Source organism: Lampetra fluviatilis, chromosome 59, assembly GCF_964198595.1.
Source record: "Lampetra fluviatilis chromosome 59, kcLamFluv1.1, whole genome shotgun sequence".
In the NCBI taxonomy this organism is placed as follows: domain Eukaryota; kingdom Metazoa; phylum Chordata; class Hyperoartia; order Petromyzontiformes; family Petromyzontidae; genus Lampetra; species Lampetra fluviatilis.
In genome coordinates this window covers 568,873-579,384 of record NC_136333.1, presented here as the reverse complement: position 1 = coordinate 579,384, position 10,512 = coordinate 568,873, and the positions used below count along the sequence as shown (strand labels likewise).

Sequence of the window (10,512 nt, the reverse complement as noted above, 5' to 3'; positions counted from 1 at the left end):
ATGTGTGACAAGGGGGGGGGTTGAGAAATGTGACGTCACATCAAAAGGCACAACTTTAAATAAATATAGACAACACGTTCTACTTAATTAAATAGACTTTTTAATAAATGTTTTCTCCTACAACATCAGAGTGCAGCACCACATTAAATACGCACTAAAATGGCAATAGTTTAAAGCGATTTGAAGCATGTTTTATTTTGGGGGGGGGCAGAGCTTTGTGACGTCATATTTGAGGGGGGGGTCTGACTTTTTGTGACGTCGTGTGACGAAGGGGCGGGGGGTCAAAAATCGTTCAAAATCGTGTGACGTCATATATGGACGGCTCCCAACCGCCCTTCAAGTCTCAAATGGCCGCTAATTCCTTCTACAATTTTAGCATGTTTTTTTCCCCCATTATGATTTAAAATGCGTTCCTAATCGTGGGCTTTCCCTCATGTGGCGCCATTCTAACTCGTACTCACCCAACGACGCCCTCTCGAGGGAGACGTTTTGTAAGGCGACTGGTGCGTGACAGCGGACCACGGCGTGGCGCGGGTCTGATTAGGGGCGGCGTGAGGGTGAGTGAGGGGGTGAGTGTGAGTTTAGTGTTGAGGGTGAGTGATTGTGAGGGTGAGTGAGGGGGTGAGTTTAGTGTTGAGAGTGAGTGATTGTGGGGGTTAGGGTGAGTGAGTGTGAGTGAGTTTAGTGTAGAGAGTGAGTGATTGTGAGGGTTAGGGTGAGTGAGGGGGTGAGTGTGAGTTTAGTGTAGAGAGTGAGTGATTGTGAGGGTTAGATTGAGTGAGTGTAAGTGAGTTTAGTGTTAAGGGTGAGTGATTGTGAGGGTTAGGGTGAGTGAGTGTGAGTGAGTTTAGTGTAGAGAGTGAGTGATTGTGAGGGTTAGGGTGAGTGAGTGAGTGAGTTTAGTGTAAAGAGTGAGTGATTGTGAGGGTTAGGGTGAGTGAGGGGGTTAGTGTGAGTTTAGTGTAGAGGGTGAGTGATTGTGAAGGTTAGGGGGAGTGAGTGTGAGTGAGTTTAGTGTTGAGGGTGAGTGATTGTGAGGGTTAGGGTGAGCGAGGGGGTGAGTGAGTTTAGTGTAGAGAGTGAGTGATTGTGAGGGTTAGGGTGAGTGAGTGTGAGTGAGTTTAGTGTTGAGGGTGAGTGATTGTGAGGGTTAGGGTGAGTGAGGGGGTGAGTGTGAGTTTAGTGTAGAGAGTGAGTGATTGTGAGGGTTAGGGGGAGTGAAGGGGTGAGTGCGTTTAGTATTGAGAGTGAGTATTTGTGGGGGTTAGGGTGAGTGAGGGGGTGAGTGCGTTTAGTGTTGAGGGTGACTGATTGTCAGGGTTAGGATGAGTGAGTGAGTGAGTGCGTTTAGTGTTGAGAGTGAGTGATTGTGAGGGTTAGGGTGAGTGAGTGAGTGAGTGTGAGTTTAGTGTTGAGAGTGAGTGATTGTGAGGGTTAGCGTGAGTGAGTGTAAGTGAGTTTAGTGTTAAGGGTGAGTGATTGTGACGGTTAGGGTGAGTGAGTGAGTGAGTTTAGTGTAGAGAGTGAGTGATTGTGAGGGTTAGGGTGAGTGAGTGAGTTTATAGTTGAGAGTGAGTGATTGCGAGGGTTAGGGTGAGTGAGTGAGTGAGTTTAGTGTTGAGGGTGAGTGATTGTGAGGGTTAGGCTGAGTAAGTGAGTGTGAGTTTAGTGTTGAGGGTGAGTGATTGTGAGGGTTAGGGTGAGTGAGGGGGTGAGTGAGTTTAGGGTTGAGGGTGAGTGATTGTGAGGGTTAGGGGGAGTGAGTGTGAGTGAGTTTAGTGTTGAGGGTGAGTGATTGTGTTGGGTTAGGGTGAGTGAGTGAGTTTATAGTTGAGAGTGAGTGATTGCGAGGGTTAGGGTGAGTGAGTGAGTGAGTTTAGTGTTGAGGGTGAGTGATTGTGAGGGTTAGGGTGAGTAAGTGAGTGTGAGTTTAGTGTTGAGGGTGAGTGATTGTGAGGGTTAGGGTGAGTGAGGGGGTGAGTGAGTTTAGGGTTGAGGGTGAGTGATTGTGAGGGTTAGGGGGAGTGAGTGTGAGTGAGTTTAGTGTTGAGGGTGAGTGATTGTGTTGGGTTAGGGTGAGTGAGTGAGTTTATAGTTGAGAGTGAGTGATTGCGAGGGTTAGGGTGAGTGAGTGAGTGAGTTTAGTGTTGAGGGTGAGTGATTGTGAGGGTTAGGCTGAGTAAGTGAGTGTGAGTTTAGTGTTGAGGGTGAGTGATTGTGAGGGTTAGGGTGAGTGAGGGGGTGAGTGAGTTTAGGGTTGAGGGTGAGTGATTGTGAGGGTTAGGGGGAGTGAGTGTGAGTGAGTTTAGTGTTGAGGGTGAGTGATTGTGAGGGTTAGGGTGAGTGAGGGGGTGAGTGCGTTTAGTGTTGAGGGTGAGTGATTGTGAGGGTGAGTGAGGGGGTGAGTGAGTTTAGTGTTGAGGGTGACTGATTGTCAGGGTTAGGGTGAGTGAGGGGGTGAGTGTGAGTTTAGTGTTGAGGGTGAGTGATTGTTAGGGTGAGTGAGTGAGGGGGTGAGTGAGTTTAGTGTTGAGGGTGAGTGATTGTGAGGGTTAGGGTGAGTGAGGGGGTGAGTTTATTGTTGAGAGTGAGTGATTGTAAGGGTTAGGGTGAGTGAGTGAGTGAGGAGGTGAGTGTGAGGGTGTTTGCCGGTGGAGTTGGGGTGATTGAGGAGGTGAGTGTGGGGGTGAGTGAGGGGTGAGTGGTGTTATGGAGGGTGAGTGAGGATTAGTGTGGGGGTGCGTAAAGGTGAGTGAGTGCGGGGTAAGGGTGAGTGTGAGAGTAAGGGGGTGAGTGAGGGGTTAGGGTGAGTGTGACTGGGGGTGAAGGTGATTGAGGAGGTGAGTGAGGGCGAGTGTGAGTGAGGGAGTGAGACCGTGAGTGATGTGGGTGGTGAGTTGAGGGTGAGTGAGTGAGGGAGTGAGACCGTGAGTGATGTGGGTGGTGAGTTGAGGGTGAGTGAGTGAGGGAGTGAGACCGTGAGTGATGTGGGTGGTGAGTTGAGGGTGAGTGAGTCGAGGAGGTGAGAGTGAGGGAGTGAAGCCGTGAGTGATGTGGGTAGTTAGTTGAGGGTGAGTGAGTCGAGGAGGTGAGACCGTGAGTGATGTGGGTGGTGAGTTGGGGGTGAGTGAGTCGAGGAGGTGAGTCCGTGAGTGATGTGGGTGGTGAGTTGAGGGTGAGTGAGTCGAGGAGGTGAGAGTGTGTGCTTGATGGATGCCGTGGGAGCGAGTGAGAGAGAGAGAGCAGCAAGCGTTCCGTGTGCTGGCAAGGCGCCCCTCGTCACGAAGACAACCCCTGTGCATCCCTGTGCTGTTCCACTGCTGGATGAAGGGCCTCCACACGCAGCGTGCACCGTGGGGGTAGCGTGACCACACTTCACCACGCTGGTTCAGTGCGAGCTCACGAAGGTGGCGAGCGCAGAGCTCGGGGGGCATAGCAGCGCAATGGACTCCTCCACCCTTCTGTTGCCCACAAAGTAGCCTCGCAGCCTGTAACACCTGTCATGCATGGTGGACGCCCATTTAAGCATTGGCCAGGGTCGACCCCGCTTGGCTCCCGAGGTCTGACGAGGATTTGGTCAGTGGTGAATTCGCGTTTCCTCCCACAGGCACAAACACGCAAGCAGCGATTGCTCTGTCGGGCACGGGCGTTCTTTGACCATACTTCACCACGCGAGTCAGAGCGGGTTGGTGGAAGGGCAGTGGCCCAGGATCGGTCGTGGTGTCACGGACCACCCCGACGATTCGCCCGTGGCCCGGGAATCGATTCATAGTGCAGTGCGCTAACCGCAGCGCCACCGCTCCACCCCCCCTCTCTATCTCTCCTCCCTGGCTCCTCCCCCTCTCTTACCTATTTCGCCTCTTGTCACGGCAGCCCTTTTGCCCACTTCAGCAATTGTTTCTTGCTGTGGTTGTCCCACCTGATGACGGACGCTTGTGTTGCGCCTGAAACGTCGTGATTCAATTTGTTTTATACCCACGTGACTTTACCGAAAGAACCAAAGAGTTTGTAAGGGTTTGATTGGCGAGTAGAGTGCAGTCCTCTGTGTGGGCTGCGTGCTTGGACAGCCTGCACGATCAATGGTGGAGTATAATCGCCTCCCCCGTAGTTCTGTGTGGTTTAGGATTGATATCTCCTGACAGAAGCCACCCTTTCCAAACTGGGGTTTCACCCTGTGACATTAAGTCTCGTATTGTAATCGTATTGTTATACTGGTAGGAACCTCCTGGTTACACCAGCCCAAAGGGGATTATTGTGTCCGTCCGTCCGTCGTGAAGGGAGGGGCTGGGTGGGGAGGGGCTGGGTGGGGAGGGGCTGGGTGGGGAGGGTGGGGAGGGGCTGGGTGGGGAGGGTGGGGAGGGGATGGGTGGGCGGGTGGGAGGGAGGGGTGGGGCTGGGTGGGGAGGGGCTGGTCACCCCGTGGTGCCCTTATACAACTCAACGTTTAACCTACTCACGCCGGCTTGTGCCCGCCCTCACAGTCGGGCATATTTGCGGAGTACACCACGCCGCCGTTGACCCTGCAGGCCATTGACCGAGCAACCCAACGTTCCTACCAGCTCCTCCGCAGGAGGAATGTGTTCATTGTCGAATGGTGGTGGCGAGTGGTTCACACGGGGCACCGTGGACTTTGGCTCGCCGAGTCTGACTCCCGGGCCAGGGCTGAACCTCACTCGGTGAGTGAAATCTGAACCGGTCCTCACCCCCCCCCCCAATCCTCTCCTCTCCCAGCCTTCGCTCACCCGAACTGATCGGCGTGGTGAAGTATGACAAACAACCCCTCGTGACCGCCCGGGGGCGCAACTGCGGACAGTGTTTCAACGGGGGGCGATGCAAGATCGGATTGTGGGCCCTCCTCCTTTCTCACGACTCACTTTTATTGAAAGAGCGACGGTTTTAGCGCCATATACGACACTTTGTTGTGTAACTAAACCTTTATTTATTTGACCAAGTAAAAGGGCGACTGAGCTGTAGCAGCTCTTTCTCAGAAGCGACCTGGCGATCACAAATGACAGCTCAACGAATTGGCTTATCGTGTGGAAATGGATAGCAGCCAAATACTTGAATAGCACGATCCTAAATATGGAGGGAAAACCCGGAGGACCCGGAGAAAAATCCACGCGACCACGGTGAGAGAGACACGCAAACTCCAAATACACAGCAGCAGCAGGCGTCAGGGTCATGATCGAACCCACGACCTCCTGTATACCAGGCGAGGTAGTAAACATATCCTAGTCACCGTGATGATGATAGAGAGAGACACGCAAACTCCAAATATACAGCAGCAGGCGTCAGGGTCAGGATCGAACCCACGACCTCCTGTATACCAGGCGAGGTAGTTAACATCTCGCTCTCACTATATACGATTTTAGTTGCACGGCATAGAGTAAGTCTCACAGTGACAGTGTTAATAAAATAAATTCAAAGGTACAATACCCGAAATTAATGTATCATGCGCCTTGCTTTCGTGCACAAAAAGCCTGGTGTTCAGCAACACCAGCAGCGCTACTATATTTGACAGCTACGTCATTTTTGGAAATACTTTTTATTTTGTAACAAGGTTTTTAGCATTGATGGTTAATTATTGGATTTTTTAAAATACTTGTTTAGCTGTTGATTCAGGGCCCCACTTGGTGGTTGCCTGGGCCCCGATTTGTCACAGAACGCTGTTGCCACACACCCTGGTGACCGACCCAGCCTGGGGAAGCCTTCACCCAGCAGTAGATTAACAAAGGAGCTGCAAACGACCTACAAGCTAAACGAGCGTTTTCTTTGCTGCTATAAACATTTTTAAGTGGACATGCAAGACACAATGACAGATGCCAGTCACAACAAGAACCACTTTAACAACGTGTCAAGACGTTGGGGCTGTTGAATTCACAAAGCGATGCGGAGAGGGGGGCGGGGGGGGGGCTGTTGGGCTGTTGTGTGTGTAATCAACAGCCACAGCTCATTCGCAATCAATATTTCAATACAAAAAGAAGCAGCAATGCGCACACGGGCCAACTGCACGTGCTTTAAGGGAGGCGGACTGTGCGCTAGCGAAGAAGGCGGCCTCCCTCTGTCGCTCTTGCTGGTGGCCTCTCTGGGGTGGTCCCCCCGCGGGGAGGAGATGTTGATTGATCGTCCCCGGGTGGCCACTGTTTGACAGGGAGTCAGCTGAGAGGGGGGGGGGGCCACAGTTGCAGGCAGTAAACGGGGGCGTGGAGACAACGACAAGAGCAGGTGGCGCGAGTCTGTGCGACTCTGCACCAAGACCCCTTTGGAAATGTAATTGCCTCCCCCCACCCCACACACACACACAGCCACCGCACTCGTGAAGGCTGTGATTGGCATTTCATAAAAATAGCCAGCGGCACCTGTCCGGCTGTCTTTTGTGTCTCTTTGTATTTACTGATCTGGAAGCACGACCCAACGCGCCCTGAAAGAGCCCGATCTGCGTCCAGTGCTCGCTGAGCTGCATTGGCTTCCGGTTGCTGAGCGAACGCGTTACGAGGTGGCGCTCATTGCACACAACGTGCTTGAGCCACGAATGAGCCACAAGACCCAGGGACGTCGTCATACGTCATCACGCGAACTCCGGTCATCCTCGCAGCTGCTTGCGGCGAGCCGTAGAACAATGGCGGTCACTGCTTCGTGCTTTGAGATACGCGTCTGCGGCCGTCTGGAACGCTCTTCCGATATTAGGAAGCCACGGGAACTATGGGGCCGTCCATAAATTACGTCACGCACCTGGGGGTGGGGGGGTCAGACATTTGTAACGATGTGTGACAGGGGGGGGGGGGGTTGAGAAATGTGACGTCACATCAAAATGCGCAACTTTAAATAAATATAGACAACACGTTCTACGTCATTAAATATACTTTTTAATACATGTTTTCTCCTACAACATCAGAGTGCAGCGCCACATTAAATACGCACTACAATGACAATAGTTTAAAGTGATTTGAAGCATGTTTTATTTTTTGGGGGGAAGGGAGGGCAGAGCTTTGTGACGTCATATTTGAGGGGGGGCTGACTTTTTGTGACGGCGTGTGACGAAGGGGGGGGGGGGGGTAAAAAAATCGTCCAAAATCGCGTGACGTCATTTATGGACGGCCCCTATGCACTTTTTAATCTAGATTAAAAACTCATTTGTTTAAAAGTTTATTGTGTGTTTAGTTTATTGTCCTTTCCCACACATCTCCGATTAGTACGGTTGGCTACGTACGGTGCGAAAGAAGTTCAACAAACATACAGTACATACATCTCGGCGGATATCAGAAGCCCAGGTACGTGTTGAGCCTGGTTGGCCCTTGGGTGCGAGACCGCCACCACCACCACCACGACTTTCTGAGGTGCTGTGTAGCCATGGCTCACAAAGCAGCCTACGGCCACGATGTGGCGTGGGGCTGCGGGGTGGATCAGCGGCAGTCCAGCAAACGGGTTGAGTCTACGGTTGAGTTCAGTTGATTGGATCTGGACATTATCTGGAGATGCAATTAATCTGTGCAGACCTCTTGAGTGCCATTCATATGCGTGGTGGTTTTTGTCCGGGTTCTCTCTGTCCTCTCACACTCGTCAACAAACTCTTGTGAATCAAACAATTCGCCAATGTAGCAGGGCCCGCTTATCACAGTGTCCTGGATATATAAAGCGCATTATTGTCATCATATAATTAAGTAAGTTATGATTAGAAAGACGGTAGTTATTTTAAAACCAAAAACTATTTAATATTCTTATTTCACGTGGTGGATTGCAGAAATAAGCAACTGATGTTTGGAATGGGCACAAGGTTTATAAATCAATGTCTGGTGTGGTGAGCCACCTGACAGCGCTGCTTCTCAGCTGGTGGATGCTGGTGCCGCCCCTGAATGGCCTTGGAAGGGCAGCAGGTGACTGTGTTCTGCTCCAGACAGCCTAATACAACTTAAGGCGTTCATCATTGACTCGTTCAGTCAGATTGCCGCGTGTCATGAAATGGCAATGCTGTGTCGTACATGAAGGTGTCACCTGAACAAATGCGCCAGGTTACTAGTTCTGCAGCACACCGGTAATGTTGAAAAAGCGATCTGCTCACACTTAACAATTAGCTTCACAATTAGCTTCACAATTAGCTTCACAATTAGCTTCACAATTAGCTTCCACGCTTCGCTGGGAGTTACAACCAGCATCATCAGGCGATTGCCCAAATCGCACTTCCGTGTCCAGGCACGCTCAGCCAATAGCCAACCGGCGCATTTGTTAACGTGACATCTTTACATGGCTGTGCTGGGTGGACGAGGGTATGCGACATAAAACATTGGCATTTAACTCATGTGGCAATCTGACCCTAAAAATCGATTATAAATCATAACATTGGTCGCGAAAGCCTTGCACCGTGTAAGACCCAAGGGCGTGCTACTGTGCTGCCCAAATCCGCGAATGAGACTCCCTCTCAAGGCATGTTCAGAAATGTTTCCTCGTGCCTTCAAGTCCATACTCTCGCAGTTGCCTAAACCCCGGTGATAGCGGCGTTGTCTCCCACAGCAAGCAACGTCCCCAACAGGCACACACATCTCTGTGCAATCGCCATCAATCACAGTTTACAGACAGCAGCGGCTAACAGCAGCGGGTGGCAGCAGAATGCAGGTGGCTGTGTTGACAGGGAGCGTCTCGTCAAACACTCGTTGACTTCTGCTTTGAGCAAAACTAAGGCTTTGGCTGGCACCTGCGTCCAACGTCGCCGTAACTTATTGCCCGACCTGCTCTACAGGAAGATCGCAAGCCCAAGCAACGGGCGGCTCTCAAAGGCTGCGTGAAACCAGCTGTCAAACACGAGCCTTGAGGTTTTTCATCCATTAGAACAAAAGACTTTGCGGTTGACTGTCAGGATGCACTGTAATTACGTCACTGTGACCGCACTGAAGGAAGCAATTGCACCCGAGAGAGAGGACGTCCGCCGCAGAGATGGAGCGATAAAATCGGCTCCTGCGCAGAGGCGGGGACACGTTGGGAAGGCCTTCATCCAGCGGTGGATTGATGACGGCTGATGACATGGTGACTTGACTGCCAAACAATTGAATAAATCGCTGGAGTAGGGTCGCTGCTGCACGCATAATTATAACTTTGAAGTCATCTTTCAATAATTATTAAATAGAATGTGTTAAACAGTATTTAACGCATCGCACACAGTGCAGTGATCGTGGGGTCTCGGTGCGTTAAAGCATTTCATCTTCCAGACGCCTCACTGCTCTCTCGCTCTCACACACACAGGCCAGGGGTCAGTTGAATCAAGTACGTTGGCTCACATTTCCCCCTTAGTGAATCAGTGTGAACTTAAGGAACATTTCACCGAAGGAATTTGATGCCACTGACTAAAGGACCTGACGACTGGGACTCTAGGACCAGACCGGGGCCCTAGGACTAGGAGTGGGGGCCTAGGCCTGTGCCGAGGCCCCAGGCCCTCCCGGCGTCTCACAGTGGAGGTCTCTCGAGCGGCCCCTCAGCCGTGGAGCGACCGAGCGGTGTGCGGGTCGTGGGGGGGGGGGTCGTGTGGGCGGTGCGGGTCGTGGAGGTTGCGGGGGTCCTGGAGGTGGTGTAGCCAGCGCGACGCGCGGGCCGGGAGCCATGCGTCCTTGTAGAGGCCGAACCACACGGGCCGCTTCTCCTGCTCCGGTTGTCTCGCTGGCCCTGCCGCGACACGACATCCGTAATGCGCCTCCTCCACATATTACGCAACCGAGTCGCGTCGCTGCAGCATTGGCTGCATTTAAATGATTTCCAACTTGGGTTTAACAGCGTTTATGCATCGGCTCCGTCCCGACCGTCACCTCCGAATAGCACGGTTTGGCTACTGCATACGGTGCGAAAGAAGTTCGATGTACGTACGTACATCAATCGGTTACGCAGGAAGCACAATAGCTCTCGGTGAGGTGATCCAATTTGAATAAACCTTGCGTTCAGAGTTGTGTTGTTATTAGGGTCCCTTACGCTATATTTAACACCAAAGAACTGAACACATTCGTCAACAACACTATGTGTGTGGCCTTTAATGGAAACATAAAAATCGGTGACGTTTTGGGAAATGCACATAAGCTAACGAGCAGCAGATAAAACTGATCAAAGAGTTGCTCAAAACTTGACAACGCTGGTTCCGATATCACTCGCCAGTGACGTTAGCTGTGACAAGGAATCAAATTTGGGGAGCCAGATTCGTAGTGCGGCGGACTAACTGCTGTACCACCGCTCTGCCCTATTCAATTATCACGTGGCGTACACCATCCGAACATTCGACACAACAACAAAAACATTGTCGCAAAAATCCGAATCTCCCCCTTGGCTGGGCTGTCGCTCACGTGGGACGCAGGCGACGCGCGGGCGCTCCCAGCTGCCGTCGGGGCGGCACCGCGAGGTGGGGTTGGCGTGGCGCTGCAGGAAGCCGGCCCGGCACCGGTAGCGCACCGACGCGCCCACCGCGTAGCGGCCGTGCGGCGCGCCGGAGCAGCGGGCGTTGCTCACGATGGGGGGGTGGCCGCACCACACGAGACCTGC

The 10,512-nt window shown here is 52.2% G+C and overlaps 1 protein-coding gene across 1 annotated transcript in view; it reads right to left on the bottom strand.

The window, feature by feature from the left end:
• Window positions 1-6,886: 6,886 nt before the first annotated feature.
• LOC144950699 (neurocan core protein-like) overlaps window positions 6,887-10,512 on the bottom strand; it is a 37,789-nt gene continuing 34,163 nt past the window's right edge. Inside the window, exons 12-13 of the mRNA XM_078880773.1 lie at window positions 10,317-10,511; window positions 6,887-9,651 (exon numbers count right to left, since the gene is read on the bottom strand). Coding sequence (XP_078736899.1) covers window positions 9,464-9,651; window positions 10,317-10,511 — 383 coding nt within the window. The 3' untranslated portion in view covers window positions 6,887-9,463. The remainder of the gene's footprint in view (window positions 9,652-10,316; window position 10,512) is intronic.